This window comes from Corvus moneduloides, chromosome 4 (assembly GCF_009650955.1).
Source record: "Corvus moneduloides isolate bCorMon1 chromosome 4, bCorMon1.pri, whole genome shotgun sequence".
Classification (NCBI taxonomy): Eukaryota; Metazoa; Chordata; class Aves; order Passeriformes; family Corvidae; genus Corvus; species Corvus moneduloides.
In genome coordinates, this window is record NC_045479.1 from 21,440,843 (window position 1) to 21,458,659 (window position 17,817).

Genomic DNA, 17,817 nt, shown 5'->3' on the forward strand with positions numbered 1-17,817 from the left:
CTGTTGTGATGACCCACGCTTAAGGGGAAGGCAGTCAATAGAGCCTATTTTGTACAAGTCCTAATGTGGTTATTTTTCATTTTAGCTTTGAGGATTCTTTGTTCAGCCCTCTGATTAAAAAATGTGGTGAGTGAATTTTGTGAAAATTCTGTCAAAAAACCAATATGTGAAAATGAAAGTTATTATAATTATGCTCCTTCTAGCAATTATTGCAAAAAATTAAACACTCAGCACTTGCACTGCCAAGAACCTGATGAACATGAGTTAGCAGTAAGTATCAGGTAATCGTTATAATTCCTCTGGTCTGTAACACAGAGAAACTGAAGACAACTGTGAAATGACACAAATCTCCCTGCAAGCAGATGGTGGAGCTCTTCAGGAAAGAGGCATTTCTGCATCCAGACTTTTTCTGGCTCCTGGTCACTGCCTCAGACAAATAAAGAATAGCAGTGCCTGGACTTCCCATCTTTGCTCATTCTTTTAAGTGTTGGTGCCTCCCATTACATGTGATTTTATCATTAATAGCAAAAAAAAAAATGTAAGTACTTCCTTGAAAATTTCTGTTGTTAATAACATTGTAACCCGAATGCTCACATCCTTTGAAGCACCAATTACAGGTACAAATACATGGCTTGCTATCTTGGCATCATTTGTTGCAGTAAGTACTATTTTAATACATGTGTACTTTGGCTAAGGTTATTTTATCCTTTGTTTCTCCAGTCACTGCTTTAATACAAAACATGACCTGATGCAGGTGCTTTATTAACATGTACTTTGTTGCATTCGTCAAACCAAAAGCAAACCTCTTTCTTTTCATATTATGTATATTTTATAGGTAAAGACCTGCTATTTCCTGCTATTATCTCTACTTCTGAAGACCAGTGCAAAGAAATAATTTAGCTCTCTGTAATCTCACTGGTTATTGCTTTTGCATTATGATGGTTAAAACCACCATAATATCTCCTGGGAACTTCCCTCTTCTGCATTACTTTATTGTAGGCTTGATTTTTTTACCTGTAGGTGTTACTTTTCTAGTATACCCATAATTCTGCTTCACTGTATTTCTTCTGATATTTTCTGTGGTTTCTTTTGTCAGTCCCACTTGGGCTTGAACCCTACTGTTTCAAAAAAAGCAGGAAACAAATTCTTGTTACTTGTGTTTTAAACCAACTGATTTATTCTTTGTTTTATTTTATCTTTCTCTCTTTTCTTTTTGCTCTGTGCAATGAAATGCAGTGAGACTGAAGAAAGAAAATTTAATCAGTCTCAACTATCCTTCAGGCTGGATAAGCGCCCAAACTAAAACCATAAGGTCAACAGCCCTTGCTTCCTGTACCTTCCCCATCTACTGAGCAGAGCAGTGTTGAAACTCAGTACCCAAATGCACATCCAGACTTTGCTAGTAGTCACTAATTTTATAATGGACTAAAGTAAACTTGGCCTCAGATCAATTCTTTCTTCTAAGATGCTGGCTGTTAGCCTATCTTTATCTGGAATGACTTCCTACATACCCTCCTTGTACTGTTGAGTACAATTGTGCCAGGAGTCTGAATAGAAACTCTCTTCCTCTGTAACTCGTAACAGCAAAAATCAACATAATTAAAGAATAAAATGGGAGGGAAAGTAAGAGGTGGAAGAAGATCTGGTGTGTGGTGCAGAAGACAATAGCTAAATGTTCTGCTGAGAGTTTTGTCTGGAAATGCTGTTAAGTTTGGAGTACTTTTCTCTGATTCTACCCTCATTTCTGCAGCCTCTAAGGGTCCTTGGTGCATGAGACACACGAATTACACCTGCATTACAGGTGAAATGGCAGAGCAGTCAGAGACACGCGGGCTTGCAGGGTCTCAGGGGAGAGGTTTTCCTCCTGGTTTGTCCTGGTTGGTTTTTGCTAATGAAATCCTTCCTAGGAACAAGTTAGTGGCTCCCTACAAGCACCTCTAGGCTGTCTGCATGCACTCTAATTCAATAACACCTCTGCCTGCTTAACATAGGCAGCACCAATATATTAACCAACATTTCCTGCTTATTTACATGTTTGTTCCTTGATGCTGAAAGCCAACTCCACCACTGGCACAGGGATCTGTGCCCACTTCCTCCCCAGCAGCTACCATCCAGACAGGGGAACATTGCAATCAAAGCAAGAAAGATTATTAGATCTTCCATGTGCAATCCAGTAAGCCAGAAAGGGCTTCTGTTTCCAGAGCACAAGCAAACAAACTGTACCAAGTTTAAATTTGGTGTAACTATATATATTTTTCAGGCAAAGTGTGAGGCCAGGAGAAGGTCTGTCTGCTCTAGGGAGGCACTGCGAGAGGCAGTTATCAGTATCAGTTACGAAGTTCATGTACCACTCAATTGGATTTAGAGATGATACCTCAGAATTTCATACGTCTGAGCAAATCAAGTTTTAGACAGATAGGGGATGCCTTTTGAAAAGATAGATGCAAGAAAGAGGAGACTCAAGTGCAGCAGGAATGTGCTGGTGATGCCTCACTGAAAGGGGAGCCCAGTCACCCCAAGAAACAGGGGCTGCTAATTCACTGGGGGAATAAACACCCCAGAGAGCCTGGGAAAAACAAACAGGTCCTGGGTAGTGAACTGTTTTTCAGGATTCCTTGGCAGGCAACCAGCCACTCTGCTTTGTAAGGTCTTGTTCTTCCTTGCAAGGAGGAAAAAAATAACTGAAGGGCTCCTGTTTTTTGAATAAGGTCATCATAATGCACTCCAGAAGCCCAGCGCCACAGCTCCTCATTGTGAGTGCTACGGGGTGTAGCTGCACTTTACAGGTGCTTGAATAAACAACACTACCACTTTCAGGAGAGGAGAAAATGTATAAAAGACAAGCCTAATGACTTCAGCCCAGCCAGCTTTCCCCCCACGCTTCACCAACCCCCCTTCCCGCATCCCAGACAGCCTCCAACCCAATACCACTGCCTGTCTCCAAGTGCGTGACAGCGGAAAAAGGCCTTTTCTCCCACAGGAACAGCCAGTGCGACCCAGATAGGTTGTGGGGAGGTTTAACCCCTTTGCTGGCTGGCCACATGCCATGTGTAATCACAGGAATGCTGTGCCACACATATATCTGTTTCCAGAGATATATATATATTTTCTTTTACTTACCTTCCCCATTCCAGCATGAGCATGTCCCAGCTTGACCACTACAGGAAAATTCGGAGTTGTGAGCTGAAAGAAAAAAGAAGGACTTTTTCATTAGTTATTTTTTCCAGCCACTGTTTTTGGAATAATTTTCTTTATTTAGTTGCTTTTATCCCCCTCCTGGATGCTGTAAACTGGAGAATAAAAAGGCCAAATAAAGTTTGTCTGGATGGAAGGGCAGTGAGCAAATAGCTCTTCACTGGGTCCCATATGATTGAAAATGGAGGCCTGGCAGAATTCCTCAGATCTGACCCACTTTTGCTGCGTGGTAGCAGTTTTCCCACCCTGTACATATGGATGTGTGTACACTCATATGCTTGTAAAACACAGTTGCGCATGCAAGCTTGAGTAAGTGAAACTTTCAGATGCTGAAAACATCTGAATGGCGAGAAAGACAAAGGTTGTTTGTTCTTTTCCACACGGACTGCTTTGGCCTTAATAGTGAGTATACCCCTCCCATCAGTGGGGAGGGTGGGGGGACAAGGAGAGAAGGAAGTGGGGCCAACCCTTAGGTGCAACTCACAAAGTCCATCTATTCATAAAGCCTGTTCTTCTCTATTTTCAGGGGTGGGTATAGTGAATAAAAGAAAACAAAGAAGGGTTGGAATCAGCAATAAAAATAGAAAAGAAAGTCATATGTTCTCCCTGGCTTGTGTGGTGTTTCCATTGGGCAGGGTCCTGCCACCCAAGGCATACAAGGTCATCTTAGAGCACATGTGGGATTTTACTTGAAGAACTGCAAGTACCCTCTCTGCCTTTTCTTCTCCAGTTTCATGTTCATGCAAGGATTCACTGAAGTGATGGGCTCAGAGCTGGGTGGCTGTACTGGTAGGAAGTGCACATGTTGGGAGTAACTAGGATATATGCACCACATCTCCCCCACATACTGGTTGGTCCATTTCTACACCTCTCCTTGGCATCCCTGTGATCTTTATCTTGTCTTGCGCTCATGATTCTTGTGATCTAAATGCTATTTGTTCAGTATGTAACTAGTTATTTTTTATTCCATATTGCATTTCCTTTAAAGACACTTCTGTCTTTACTTAAGTGCCTGAAGCAATGAGCTCTATTCATTAAGCAGTTAACCTGGAGATCTGGCAAAGGGAGGCAGTTGAATTTGGATGGATAAATGGCTCTCCTATTTATTTGAGAATAGATAAACAACTTGTTCTTGTGCTAATTACCAATTGTCTGTATGGACAGGCAGGCACTACGCCCTAAAGATAGAATGGTGCTGCAGTCTCCATCTGTGGCAGCTCACTATAAATAACAAAATTTGTAATGAACACTGATATGTTTTGCTATTCAGATGCTTATATAAAGAAATGTCACAGGAGAGGGGAACAGTGAGTGCATCACGTCCTCAAGCAGCCTGTGTCACTTTCTTCAGGCAGAAAGCTGAAAGATCTTCGGACCGCAGAAGGGCACAATAAATTACAGTCCTGGCAGAGGCAGCGACCAGCACCACTGCTTCAGAAGAAGAGGCAGGAGACTGATAAGTGGCCATCCTGAAGTCAAATGGTTAAGTATATGTCCAGGCACATGAGTTTGTGCTCTGTTTCACCTTTGCCTCTTTAATTCATTGTAAGAGCCTGAAATTTAATTTATGCTGGCATAAATGAATCATTTGGGGGACTGCACCTGAGGAGTACTGAAGATAGGGCTATGGATGCACCATGCCAGACCTTTAATGCCGGAAGATGAAAGGTAACCTAGTAGCTGGGGCACCCACCTGCTCAGGCTCTGGGAGATGTGGCTCGCTTCCCAGCTCTCTCATCCCTGCCCCATGCCCCCTGTTTAACCAAAGCGCTTGCAAGGCCCGGCCTCTGTTCCCTGTTTGGGAGCGGAGGCAGCAGCTGTTCCAACGGCGCAGGAAAAGCAAACTGCGTGCTGTGAGCCTGCCTGATACCCTGGCAAGGAGGCCACAGAAGTGTGCAGGATAGATAATGCTCTATCACCAGCTCAAAGCGGACCGAGGCAGGAAGCAATGTCTCTGCTGCCCTGTTTTTTGTTCTCTGCCTATGGTGTTGCTAAAGGGAGCCTGCTTGGGCATGGGGCCCGGGAGTGGGAAGCATCTGTTTTCCTGTATACATGCAAAGAAAGTTTGGGATCCAGTAAACAACCCAAGTTTACTGTTAGTCTGGAAAGTACCACCGGCAGTGACAACGTGCTGCGCAAACGTCTCCCTTTCTCTTCGCTTCGTGGAAACATGAGCTCAGCTTTCTTACTAAGGCTGGTCTCATCCCACGTAGGGGTGGCGAGCTGGTGTCAGAGCATGTTGGGGTCACACGTGGCTTGTCCTAGGCACAGTGCTTGGGGCTTGGGGTGAGACAGATCCAGACTGTGAACATGTGGTAGCTTCTCTGGGAAAGCTGTGGCTTCAGAGAAATGCTGGTGCGTGGTTAGCCAGGAATCTGCCTCTGCCACTGAAAACCCACCAAATTTCCATGTACATGAACCTGCCTTATGGAGGAACCAACAAGAGAGTATGGCACACACACAGAGCTGCATTATATAAGGAGTTTATCTAGTGACAGTGGAGTGCCCTTAGCCTGTGCGGAAGTCAAGTGTAATCAAAAGCTCTCCATAGTGCACAGGACTAAAGCAATCAGCGTCCATAACCACCCGCTGGAAAGCCCTTGCTGATGCAGTGGAAGTAGTTGAACGCCACTCCAGTCAATGGGGGAACCTCCAGCTTCCACCAGAGTCTGGTTGGGACTCAAGTCCCACTTTTGTTGCTAATAAGGTGGCCAGCCAGCATACTTGGCAAGCACCCAGAGGGATAGGGAAGCCGAAAGAAGGGAGAATCTATCATACGTACAACTCTGATGCAATTCACACACAAACGTGGTGAGAAGTTCTGAGGGTGGCCAGAGCCACCACAAGGGCAGACCCCTGAGATGAGTATTTACACATACTGACTCATACATTTCCCGGAAAGGAAGATCATTATAATCACAGAATAGCACCACGTTTTAATAAGAAAAGCATGTTTTTACTGAAATCATGCAAAGATATGTATCTGTGTCTTTCTATGTGTTGCAAGGGCTCTTTTTTTCTCGGAAAAATAGTGAAAAACACTTTGATCATTTTAAAATGTGCATGAACTGTTGACAGGACTGTTATAGATGAGGTCTGCAAGTTTTGAGATGGGACTGTAGTGCTACAGCTAGCTCAGTGATCATATGCAGGGTGTTAGTTCATATTCATAACTCAACCCTTTGAATTAAAATCTTACAAATGTATTCCCAGAGGTTGTGACAAAGCCTTGAGATGCCAAGGTTTACATAAATGTCTAGAGCTTGATGTATGTAGAGGCCTGTTAAGAGTCAAACAGCATTTTGAATCCTGAACTAGGAAACTCAACCAAGTCTTCTTTGGTAGTAGTGAAGGGAGCATCATGAAGTTATTTCCAACTTAGAACACCGATGGCCCAAAGTGTACCATTTTAGCCCCTGATTTTCAGGGCTCTGCTCTGTGTGTAGTGTCACTGCAAAGACCACTTTTCAGTTTATCAGTTTTGGCACTGGTGTGTAAAACGACTGCTGGTATGCACACATTAGCCTTTATTTGAAAACACATGGCTGTAAACTGTGACACTTTCCACTTTACCCTCTGCCCCTCCTTTCCAACAAATAATGAGGGCTTCAGCATTTCCTGTAAATTTATGAATGTTTTCTCTATTCTTTACTGGTGGAGCAGTAGAACAGAGTTGGATCTAAATTGATCCGAAGGGAGGAATCTTAGAAAGGCAGAGTTCAAAGCCAGGTTGGACAAGGCCTTGAGCAACCTGGTCTAGTGGGAGATGTCCCTGAACATGGCAGAGGGGGTGTAACTAGGTGATCTTTAAGGTCCCTTCCAACCCCTTAATATTTTATAGTTCTATGAAACCTGATCTAAACCATGAATACAATGCTTTTGACACTTTTGTTTCACTGAAACCCTCAATTGTCAATCAGCATGAGAGATGCTGATTTTAAGTTTGTGATTTTGTGTACTGTCCTGTAGCCCATGAACAAAGCAGAACGTCGTTTTTGATTTCCTTCCGTTATGTTTAGTTTTGTGCATTAGTTCACATTATCTAGCTCGTTTTATACAATGAACTTTCAGTTTCTAGTATTATTCTCTCTTCTGCAAAACCCTTCTAATCAATGCTAAAATGAATAGCACAGGCTGCAGTTACATCATGGATAATATTAGGAAGGATTTGAGGTGGTGGGAGATGGAGTCATTAAAACTTTGGTCTCTTGGCATCGGTATCGTCTTACCATAGCATCCAGTGTTTTCAACCAGGCCAGAAAGCCCCATAGCACAAGGTATTGTACTTTTGGCTTCATCCTTCCCCCAGAAGTAATATTCTGAATTTTTCTTTTACACTCTAAACCTGATTTTAATGTTTATTTAGCTGCTTTTACTTGTATGACGACAAAGCCTGTTTTGGGTGGTTACCTAATGGATGATGGGAATGTTGTTCATGCACTTGAAAGCTAAATGTTGGAAGTAACGTGTGTGGCACTTCCCTGGTGTCAATTAAGTTGGAGGAGCAGTGAACATATAATTTCCTGTAAAAGCAAGCAAGCTGATTCAAACCTACAGGAAAACAATGATGTCATTATATGATGTCAATGTGTTTATGGAACTATCTTACTAAAAACTTGAGCTGAAGATCAGCATTGGTTGCTTGCCAGCCTTGCCAGGCATGGCCAGACCAGGGCTGCACGTGGTATGGATTCCTGTAAAACACACACCTGTGTATTGTTTACTGTATTGTAATTAGAGCACAATGAAGAAAGAATCGTTATCTGAGGAAACAGGGCCTTGAGACAGCTTTCAAGTCAGCTCAAGTAAATCCTGAGGAGGAGTATGTATCTCCAGAGGTCTCAGGAAGAACGAGGAGATAGGGGCTATGATGAGAAGAGCAATGAGATACTTGTGACAGGAGGAGTTCAATGACAGCTGGATCAAGACAGCATTGTACAGGTGGGACCCAAAGCAGTGAGGCAGTTGATGGATGAGATGGCAGCAGATGGTAAAAAAATATCCTTTGATTCTCCCATTGCTTTTAAAAAACACAACAAAAAATAAAATAAAAAAAAAAGAAACCCCAACAGCAGCATGACTTAATCCCCACATCCTCGAGTAAACAAACCACAAACCAATGTTTCAGGGCTCCTAACACTTGCTGTGGTTAGAATGGGTCATGGAAGTGAATAAAAAGGCGTAAGCACAATCCGGAACATTTTGTCATTGATTCCACCTCTAATGTTATGTAACTTCTTTATTTGAGACAGGACGTGTTTGGGTTCCCCTAGTGGAGAATAAGAGTGTAAGCATTTGATATTATTCTCATTCCTTTGGAGCTTCAAGTGTGAGAATGATATGAACATATCCAGACAAACAGATGCTCAGCAAAAAATCCCAAAATGCAGTATGTGTATGCACATGTGTATGCTTGTATTCTCACACATATCCAGCAGTCCTGGTCAATAAATCCCCATTACCACGTATCAAATCACGGGCAGGTTTTTTAAAGGTTCTATGACTACATAGAAAATTTCTATAATTCCTTAATGCATGATGTTCACTTAGCTATTTTGCAGTGGTGCCTTTAAGGAAGCTTCTTGTCTTTCCTTTTTTGCTAGGAGAGTGAATACATTCTCCCAACTCCTTATGTTGAGAAACTCTCCAAATATTTTTTATGGGATGCAGTGAAAGAGAAGAAGAAACTCTTGAGTTTCCTTTTCCCCCTGACCTGAATTGTCTGCTTTTTGCTATATTTTTCTCTAATTAGAAAATTCCATCCCCCATGTAAACACATTGCCAAGGAAGAGATGGTGAACACCAGTTGTTAACATGGTAGGGAACTCCCTAGGAATTTTATTTTGATGGGTTACTGATGGACATGGGGTTACCTTTGGAAAAACTGTAGCATCTAAGCTATGGTAAAAGATATAAGAAAAAGACAGATGGGAAATAAAATGCTTTATGAATTTGTGCTGCAATCTTCAAAGCTATCACTCTTCCAAGAATCCCTGAGGTTCACAGGATACTGGCCAACAAACCTCTCTTCCCTTGGCAGGCTTGACCGTCCCTTTTTGGGGAAAACTCTGAATACTGATTTCAAAATGGGCAGCATGGGGTTTCTTTGGAGAGAAAAGAACTTCCCGAAACTTCACAGAGGAGAACAACATTTTGCAACAAGTCTCACTGAAGCTAATAATTCCCCTGTTACTGCTGGTCTCTAATCTCACCACACAGTCTGCTGCAGGTGCTTTTCCATATGCACCAAAGGACAAGGTGCATACGGATCTCCCCCCAGCTTTTACACACAGTGAAGCCACATACCCTGACCGCAAAGCTGGGAGGCCCCCACATGACTCCAAGGGCTTACTTGTGATTTCCCAACCTTCTGTAGCACATCTGAGAGCGGTGCAGTTATGTCAATGTAAAATAAGAAGCGGGTCCTGGGCTTATTAGTACATTCATTGAGAAATATCTGCCTGCCACAGAAATGGCTCCGAAGTTTTCTTGTAAACCTCACGCCGTTGTAACTGCCAGTGATCCCGTGCATATTTGGCTGGCATTGCCATGTCAGATGCTGGCACCAGCAAAGAGCCATGGATGCTGCCTGGTACAGGCAATGGGATACTGGAACATTTGAAATACTCTCTGGGCTCCTGAAAGCTCTTGGGCAATGAATCACCGCCTCCTTCCTGCTTGCTATTCTTCAGCACTGAAAGCAATAGAAATAGCAGCACAGAGGACCAGGCAGTCACAGTTGGACTTCTTTGAAAGATCCATTTTTTATACTTTTTTAAAAGCACAGTTAATAATCTTGATTAAAGCCTCAGGAGGGACTTTGGACATAAAGAAGAATGAGGATTATGGGAAGCATCACAATGCAGCTGGCATCTCAGGCCACATCTATACTGGTAGATAGAACAATGACATGGCAAGGACACTGGCCCTGATTTGCCTATACTGTTAAATTGTTAGACCAATCTCTGGCATATTCTTTCTCAAGACGAATAAATAACCTTCTCCCAAACATCTCCCAAGCACAACATGGAACCAGCATAAGTCTGCAGCCATGCCTCACAGAACACTGGAGGCTAGGAGAGCTTGATAGCACTACTGTGGTTGGGCCATGACAGAGCTGCCAGAGAATGACCCTGGCACCGTATGGTTTGCCCCTGTTAATGTAGCCTCTCTGTCTCACTGGGTTGGGCAGGAGAGTAGTCCTTACCTTGCATTTTATCTTTGTATGCTCCCACACCAGTGTTTCACTTTGGTTGTACAGAAAAATGGTCTACCTCGTGCAGCCAGATGTCATACCATTCCCATATGACAATTTCCACTGACTACCTTTTTTAGACTGAATTCACAGTGGGTCCTTTTTTGGCTTACAGCCACAGATACTTACACCACATTTCTTTTGCCCGCTGACCTGGAAAGTCAGGTGTTGCCTCACATGAGAAATGTTTGAGCTATGGCTCATTTTGTTCTATTTTACAGCTAGATCATATTTTCAGCATTTTGAGCCCTTAGGCTCATGCAGGAATTCACATACTTTGCTAACGTGGCCTAGAGTGAAGCACACATCCCCTACTTTTTGTGCTCTGGGACATAAATGTGGGGAGTAAATCCTGTTCCATGAATTTACCTCCTCCGTGGGCTGCACATGCAATTTAACACTGGAAACAGCTCTTCCTAACCCCGAATTTGCTGTGGTATCTTTTGTAGGCACCTAGAGCAGGTGGGGGCCGGGTGTGAGCTCTGTTCTTCCTACATCCTCATTCTTGTGCTTCACAGTTTCAAGCTTCTTTCTCCAGATAAAAATCTTCTGTGTTTATCCAGACTGATTTTTGGCTCATGTCAGAGACATTGAGGACATGAAAGGCAGCCATTGTATCCCATGTTTGAATTAGCTCTGTGTCTTTTGAGATTTCTTGGGAACTTTCAAATTACATGTTTTCAGTAGGAGCCAAAAACTGTAGGAAGGGCTGTATTTCACAATCTCTCCAAATTCAGCCGTTTCTTGGGAAAGAGAATGAGGTCCCAGGGGGCAAATTTTATATTTTGAAAGGTGGAAGTATCATGTTTCAATGATTCAGTGAATGAGCACTAATTAACTTCTTCCCCCCTCCCCAATCCAAATGGGACATGGAATGCTTTCAAACTGCAAAAAGGAAGTTTTCCTGACATGCACTTAATTTGTCCATGTTTCATTCTTGAGGATCTTTGAGATTTCAGTTTTGGCTTAGGTAAATATCCAAAACTTTGGAATCACTCAAGATCTGAGAAATATATTTTCCTGCCTAGGCTTCAAGGGCATGAGCTTAAAATGGCACCACTTGGGTATTTGTCTCCCTCTTGTGTCTCATTCCATGAGATAAGATACAATCCTGCTAAAGCCACTAGAGCTCCCAGTGAAGTGGAAGAAGCTGTAGGTGACCTGTGCTCCTAATTGTCTGCAAACTCAGTGCTGAGAGACAACCTAGTTTGATACTAGGACTAAAAAGCAGAAGGAAAATCAAGCAGGCTCCACACAGGACACAAGCTGAGTTATTTTCAGCTGGGCCTGGCTTCTGTTTACATCTTTCCCAGCTGTAACAAGGAAGGGGCTCCTGAAGTGAAACCATTCAGACGAAGACAGAAGAAACCACTGTGCGGATCAGCCTTTTTCATCTCACAACCACCACCTTGGCCAGCGGCATTTTTCCCCTGCTGAGCACACATTGATGTACCGCAGGCTGCAACAGCCAGGAATGGCAAGAAGCAGGAAGCAGAGAAATTCCTTTTGGAGTAACACATAGACCCTCTTCTTTACCTTGGGCAATCCTGGAGTGGCAAAGGATGCTGTGGTCTCTGTGAGCCCACTCCTTCTGTTTGTCTAGAGAGAAAGGGTGCATCCTTTACTGGAAAAAGAGGTGGAGACCTGAGCTGGTTTCATCTGTGAGGCAATACCTCCACTTCTCAGGGATAAATGAGACAAATGTTAGTGAGTTGGTCCACGCCCAGTACAGGAAGGCATTTGTTTTTTTCCCAGATGAAGTGCTGAGGCTGTTGTGGGATCCAGGTAGGATTTTGGAATGTGGGCAGAAACCCACATGGATGTGCCCAAAAGAAGGACATTGGGTTCAGCAGAGGAGCTCATGCCAGGCACTCTGGCTGGAGGTAGAACCAGGCACATTCAAAGTCTGAAACTAGTCTGGAAAGATGGGTTTCTTTTAAAACTTTTTTCTTTAATACAATTCTACCTCTTTTCTTCTCATCAAACTTCATGCCACTAAATTATTTTTCAGAACTAGTTGCTGAAGTCTTCTATTGTGGTCATGGCTTTAATTCTCGTGGAGGTAGTGCCAGCACCTCAGTAATGCAGCAGCTGAACTTCTCTGCAGAGTTTCTGTGCTGCACAAACTGCTGCTATCAAAATACACAGACCAAATTTCAGGGGAGTGGGAGTGCCTTTTAAACAACAACAACAAACCTTTGCACAGACAAAGAAAAATGTTTGCTTTCTCAAAGAAGCTAAATAATACCTTAACTGTTTAGGCTTACATAAAAACGGTAAAGTTAAGTTAATGTGTAAAAAATTAGTTTCAAATGGGAAAAGCCAATTGGACTTTTCATTTTTTCTTGTTTTTTTTAAATTAAATTCTGAAATCAAAGGGAGTTTTGTATACAGTAATCCTTGCAGACTTCTCAACTGATTGGTTTTCATCCATCAGTTGTGGGTGGGACAATAAAGGTAATATTCAAAACTTCCCATGCAGAGGTGGCTTGGCTAATTCCATGCTCAGAGAATAGCAGGTGTCCCTGCTATATATCTGTGCACTTTTGGACTTCAGTAGCAAGAATCTCTGATATTGGGCCTTGAGGACAGAGTACTATTTCATATGCATTTTGTAGACAGCCCTAATTAGTTAAATTAGTTTGTCTGCATCATAAATGTAAAGCAGTGCACACTGGATTTGTCTCTAATTGTGGCATTGCTCTGGTGATGGGTTGCAGACTTCTTTTTTTTTTTAACTTTCTCATTAGTACTTAGCTTAAGGCATTTGTGAGAAACCACAGCCTCCTAAAGCTCCCACTCCTGTCCTCTTAATTTTGACTCACAAGGTTTTAATGGATGAACAGAAGGCAAAGAAAGTCTTTGGTTCTCATACTATTCAGCAAACCTCCGGCTGGCACTGGCATTGTTTGGGAACCCTTGTGGGGATGAAAGCAAACTCTGTACAGATGTGGCCTCTTCTGAGACTGCCCTTTGAGGCCTGTTGAATCTCAGAACAAAAAGCACGTGAGGAGGGTGACTGGCAGGGGATTTCCATGGAGCGCTCCAAGTGAAGTTATTTTAAACTGATCCTGCACCACACAAGGCTAATGATAGTCCTTGGTGGAAGGGGTTCCCAAAAGCACAAACGCTGCTCTGATCCTTTGTACGGAGCGAATTTTTCCATAACCTCAGTGGGACACTGCGTGGAGATTCTCTGGGCTGATAGGCTCATGAAGCACATCATGATGCAGGCTGACCAGTCTGGAGCTGGAAAATGTAGGGCTGGATGAATGTGGCAAAAAAGCCACATGTAGATAGCCTATGCAGGGACAGTTTAGGTGTTTCCGTTCCCAGACCTTTCTGGGGAGGGAGCATGGGGTTGGCCTACATGGATCTGGCTGCTGCTGTGTATTTTTGGACCTTGGTCTCCACCTCTGAGAAGTTAATGGAGTGAAGCCATCTGGTTGGGTATCTCTGTGCCTGCTGTGAAGACACACTCACAGAGCGCTAACGACAAATCCTGTTCTTTCTTCCTAAACCCTCACACAGGGAGTTTATGAGGCATGATGTGTGAACCCTGCCCCACAGAAGGATTAACCAGCTCTCCGAAACTGGGAGTGGTGAATGGGATCCCTCCTGAAACAAATCCCACTATGAGTACAACCACTGATTAAATTGAGGCTTTGGAGGGTAAAACTGTAACCAGGGCAGGAAATGTGATTGCATCCACCAATCCAGCCGTCTGACTTCATGCTGCTAATGCTGTCCTGAGCTCATCACTGCGGCAGCACGGCATCGCACACGTAAGGGCTGGAGTTAGAGCACTGAGGGCAACGGGAGTTAGCTCATTCATTTTGATGAGCCCATGCTTTCTTTTGCAATATCTGGTAAAGAATGTTTATCTCAAATTCCTCTCCTACCCTGAGGTATTTTCACTGTTTTATTGCTCAGTGATGTAACTTTTAAGCAATCCCTATGAGGATGGCCTTTCATGCCTAAAGTTGAGGCTGACTGAGAGTAGGGGGACAGCTGAGAGGCTGTGGCCATTCACCCAGCTTATGATGCAAGGTCCCAGGGGGACATGGACCAAAGCTGCCTCGAAGTGTCCCCGCAGCAGGGAGAAGCAAGCTTTTTCAGGAATTCGGAGCAGTGCTGGGAAAGCTCAGGGAGAGAGGGAAGCTGCTGACCCCTTCCTCCCTCTTGTCTCTTCCCACACATCTGTGAGGTCTCAGATGAGGTCATTAAGGAAAGGCCCTTAACTCTTAAACTCTTCCTTCTAGGATGGCACATGTCCGTGCCACACTGGCCTGGGACCACGGACCTCATTTGCCCCAAAGTTTCCAGGTTGCCAAGTAATGCCAGGAGACACGAATCTCTTCTATATGTGATTTCATTCTTTAATGCCATAAGCTAATTGCTTCTTTGGACCACAATATGTTCCAGCTGTCAGTCTTTATCTGTTTCTGGGTTTCTTCTGTCACTCTGGAGCATGGGCAATTTAGAAATGGTTCCCACATTTCCTCTTGTACTTCAAAAGAAACAAGAAAACAAAACACTCTCAGGCAAAATCTGCCTGCTCCTAACTGTACTTCTCCATGTGAGAGGATCTAAGATAAAATTCTCTCAAATATTACCTAACATTTGTTGATGAGGAACAGAGGTTCTTTGGTGATGCTGCACACATAGAAGCCCAGACAGAACTGGGACAAGCTAAGCTGTGCAGGTTGTGACAAAGACAGTGTTAATCTTTAACGTGGTGAGACTACTTGCACAAGGTTATGAAGTCTGGCTTGGGACTGAGGGAGAATGAGGAGCCTTCGTCTGTAAAATTTGGTGTAAACTTTCTGTGTCCCCACCAAAAGATGACATTAATTATATTGAATTCACTTCTTTAGATCCACTGGGCTGGTTGAGAGGTGATTAGGTGGTACACAGGACTGCATAGAGAGCCAGAGATCAGATTTTCGGAGCTACAAGCAATCCATGTGAGAAGGGGATTAAACAGGTCCTTCTTCTCTAAGCACAGCCTTAAAACATTTCCCAACACCCAAGATTATTTTTAATGTGCTTTCAAGATATAAAGTAGTATATCAGTTTTAATATTTTTCAACTGCAAATATGTTACGAAGGGAAGAGAGGATGTATAAGGAGTTGCCCAGAGAGGTGGGTGAACTTGGCAGTGAAATTCAAAGCCGACCTTTTCAAGGTATTAATCATTGGCTAAGCTAACATCTGGCTTGTAACCTCAACAGGAGACAGGATGCTGAGTTTACGGAAAGAGTGAGCGGGAATTTTTCAGTGAATCAGGAGGAAGACAGAAATGGCTGTATGGAATAGGTGTGAATTGTTAGGGAGCTGCCTAAATGCGGTGAAGCAGAGGCTATTGGTTTTAATTAAAGGGGCTGTTTGCTTTAATTCAGTGTGAGTGTTGCAGGAGACAGAAGCCCATGGACACCCTGATCCTTGGTTCCTACCACTCTCCTTTGCTTACAGCTTATTGACGGGAGCCAGCAACATGAAGAATTAAATGCCCAGGTGCAAACTGAACCAGCTCTGAACCTCAGTGACCTCTATTTCAGCCTCATTAGTTTGATCTGTCCTGGGAGTGTCAGCTGGTGACCAGAACTTTTCCCCCAAGCAATAGCCAGCAACAGAGGTCTGTTGCATGTTCATGTCATTCATGACCATGGTGAGTTGCATCACACAGCTTAAAATGCAGTTGGGCAAACATATCCAGCAATGAGGAGGGTAGATTTAAATTGTGCAGGAAATTTTGGTAAGGAATGGGGTTTATAGTGACTTCAGATGACATTGAAAATGATCAGTGCTACTGCTATTGCTCACCAGTTCCTCTCTGTGAACACGACCACAAAAGCCAGTAGAGAATGGATACTTTGGCCCTTTAGGTCGTGCTTGGGACAGGGCCTTTGCTTGCCAGGTTGGCTATGGGAAGTGTGTCATTTAGTGGAAGTCCATTTGGAGTGTGGGGCCAAAACCCAGCATGTGTTCTGGCAATAGTGCAAGGTTGGGACTCTTCTTTTCCTGTGAGATAGGAGCCCAAGCCCAGCTGGCCAGGCAGTCAAAGCACTGGCACTCTGAGCTCACATCGTGAACCTCATGTTAGATGTGTCTCAGTTATATTTGCAAAGAATGGTACTATATGTCAAGTGAAGAAAGGAATTTTAGTCAGGAGAAGTGTGCCAACACTGGGACTTTTTGCAGGTAGAAACATCATAGGGCTGACCTGGCCTTTACACTGCTCAGGGAGACACAGGCAGCAAGAAGGGAGGAAGCCCCACAGATACCATGGCCTTTTTTGGGAGGTTTGTAGTGACTGCAGATGATGTTGAAAAGCAGTCTGTCAGAGTGCTGTCAGGTGATAAAAGAAAAGCATAATCCCATCATGCATTAGCTACTGCTCACCCTGTTTGCTGCAAATGTAGCCCGAGTTCCCAGATTTGGAGAAATAAGGGCTTAGGTCTAGGGTTCAATGGACTCGATCAGCTTGAGAAAATGACTCAGCTAAAGCCAGCACTGACTGAAAACAGAGGGCAGCTCCTCTGGTAGCTGCTGCTTCAGTGCTGCCAGCTTAGGGCTGAAGTTGTCAGCGCACTAGGCATTGTACAAAACCATAATGCAAACATCCAGGCAAAACACACCTGGTGAATAAACAGGAAAGCAAATGAGTGCAGGTGTAGTGGGAAGACGGTCAGCACAAATGAGTACACACCAAGTTGTGACAGAAAATCATCACTCTTCCTAACAGTTACCTGGCTAGATAGATCCCAGGGAAGTACAGGAGTAGATCCTCCTGGTGTAAGCTATTCTGAGACTGATTATTTGACAGGTGGAGCTGTGAGAAACCATCAGAGTGAAGCAGGTCCTTCAGCCATTCACACGACACAGAGTTTTCCCAGGCGTGCCAGCCAAGTGTGCTCAAGCCACGGTTTCTGTCTTACCTAACCCACAGGCCTGGACCTGATCTGTAGTAAAACTTCTGATGAGATTTCACACACTCCTGAGCTTAGACGAAGTTTAAGGATGTAGTGAAAGAGCTAAGCTCTTCTTGAGGTTGAGTTCTTCACTTCCAGAGTAAAAGCCTGGGATTTGGAAACCTGAGATCAGCATATTTCCACTGATGAAAACTCAGTTTTGAGCATGATCTGACAGAGCTCTGAAATTGCCTGTCTGGGTGAGGTAGAAAGTATAGTTGTTTGCAAATCCATGCATTGGGAAGAACTTGCAGAGGTGTTTTTTCTTGGAGACAAGTTGACCTGTTATCAATAGATACGGTTATAAATCAGGGTATACTATGCTAAATACTGTGCAAAACACACCCTGATTCAAGAATTTATAGTCAAAACAGAGAAGATGAAGGAGAATTA

The 17,817-nt window shown here is 43.6% G+C and overlaps 1 protein-coding gene across 2 annotated transcripts in view; it reads right to left on the bottom strand.

The window, feature by feature from the left end:
* Positions 1-17,817, bottom strand: part of SYN3 (synapsin III) — a 188,597-nt gene that overhangs the window by 32,885 nt on the left and 137,895 nt on the right. For both annotated transcript variants that reach the window (XM_032107131.1, XM_032107132.1), the window contains one exon: positions 3,121-3,183. In XM_032107131.1, coding sequence (XP_031963022.1) covers positions 3,121-3,183 — 63 coding nt within the window. The remainder of the gene's footprint in view (positions 1-3,120; positions 3,184-17,817) is intronic.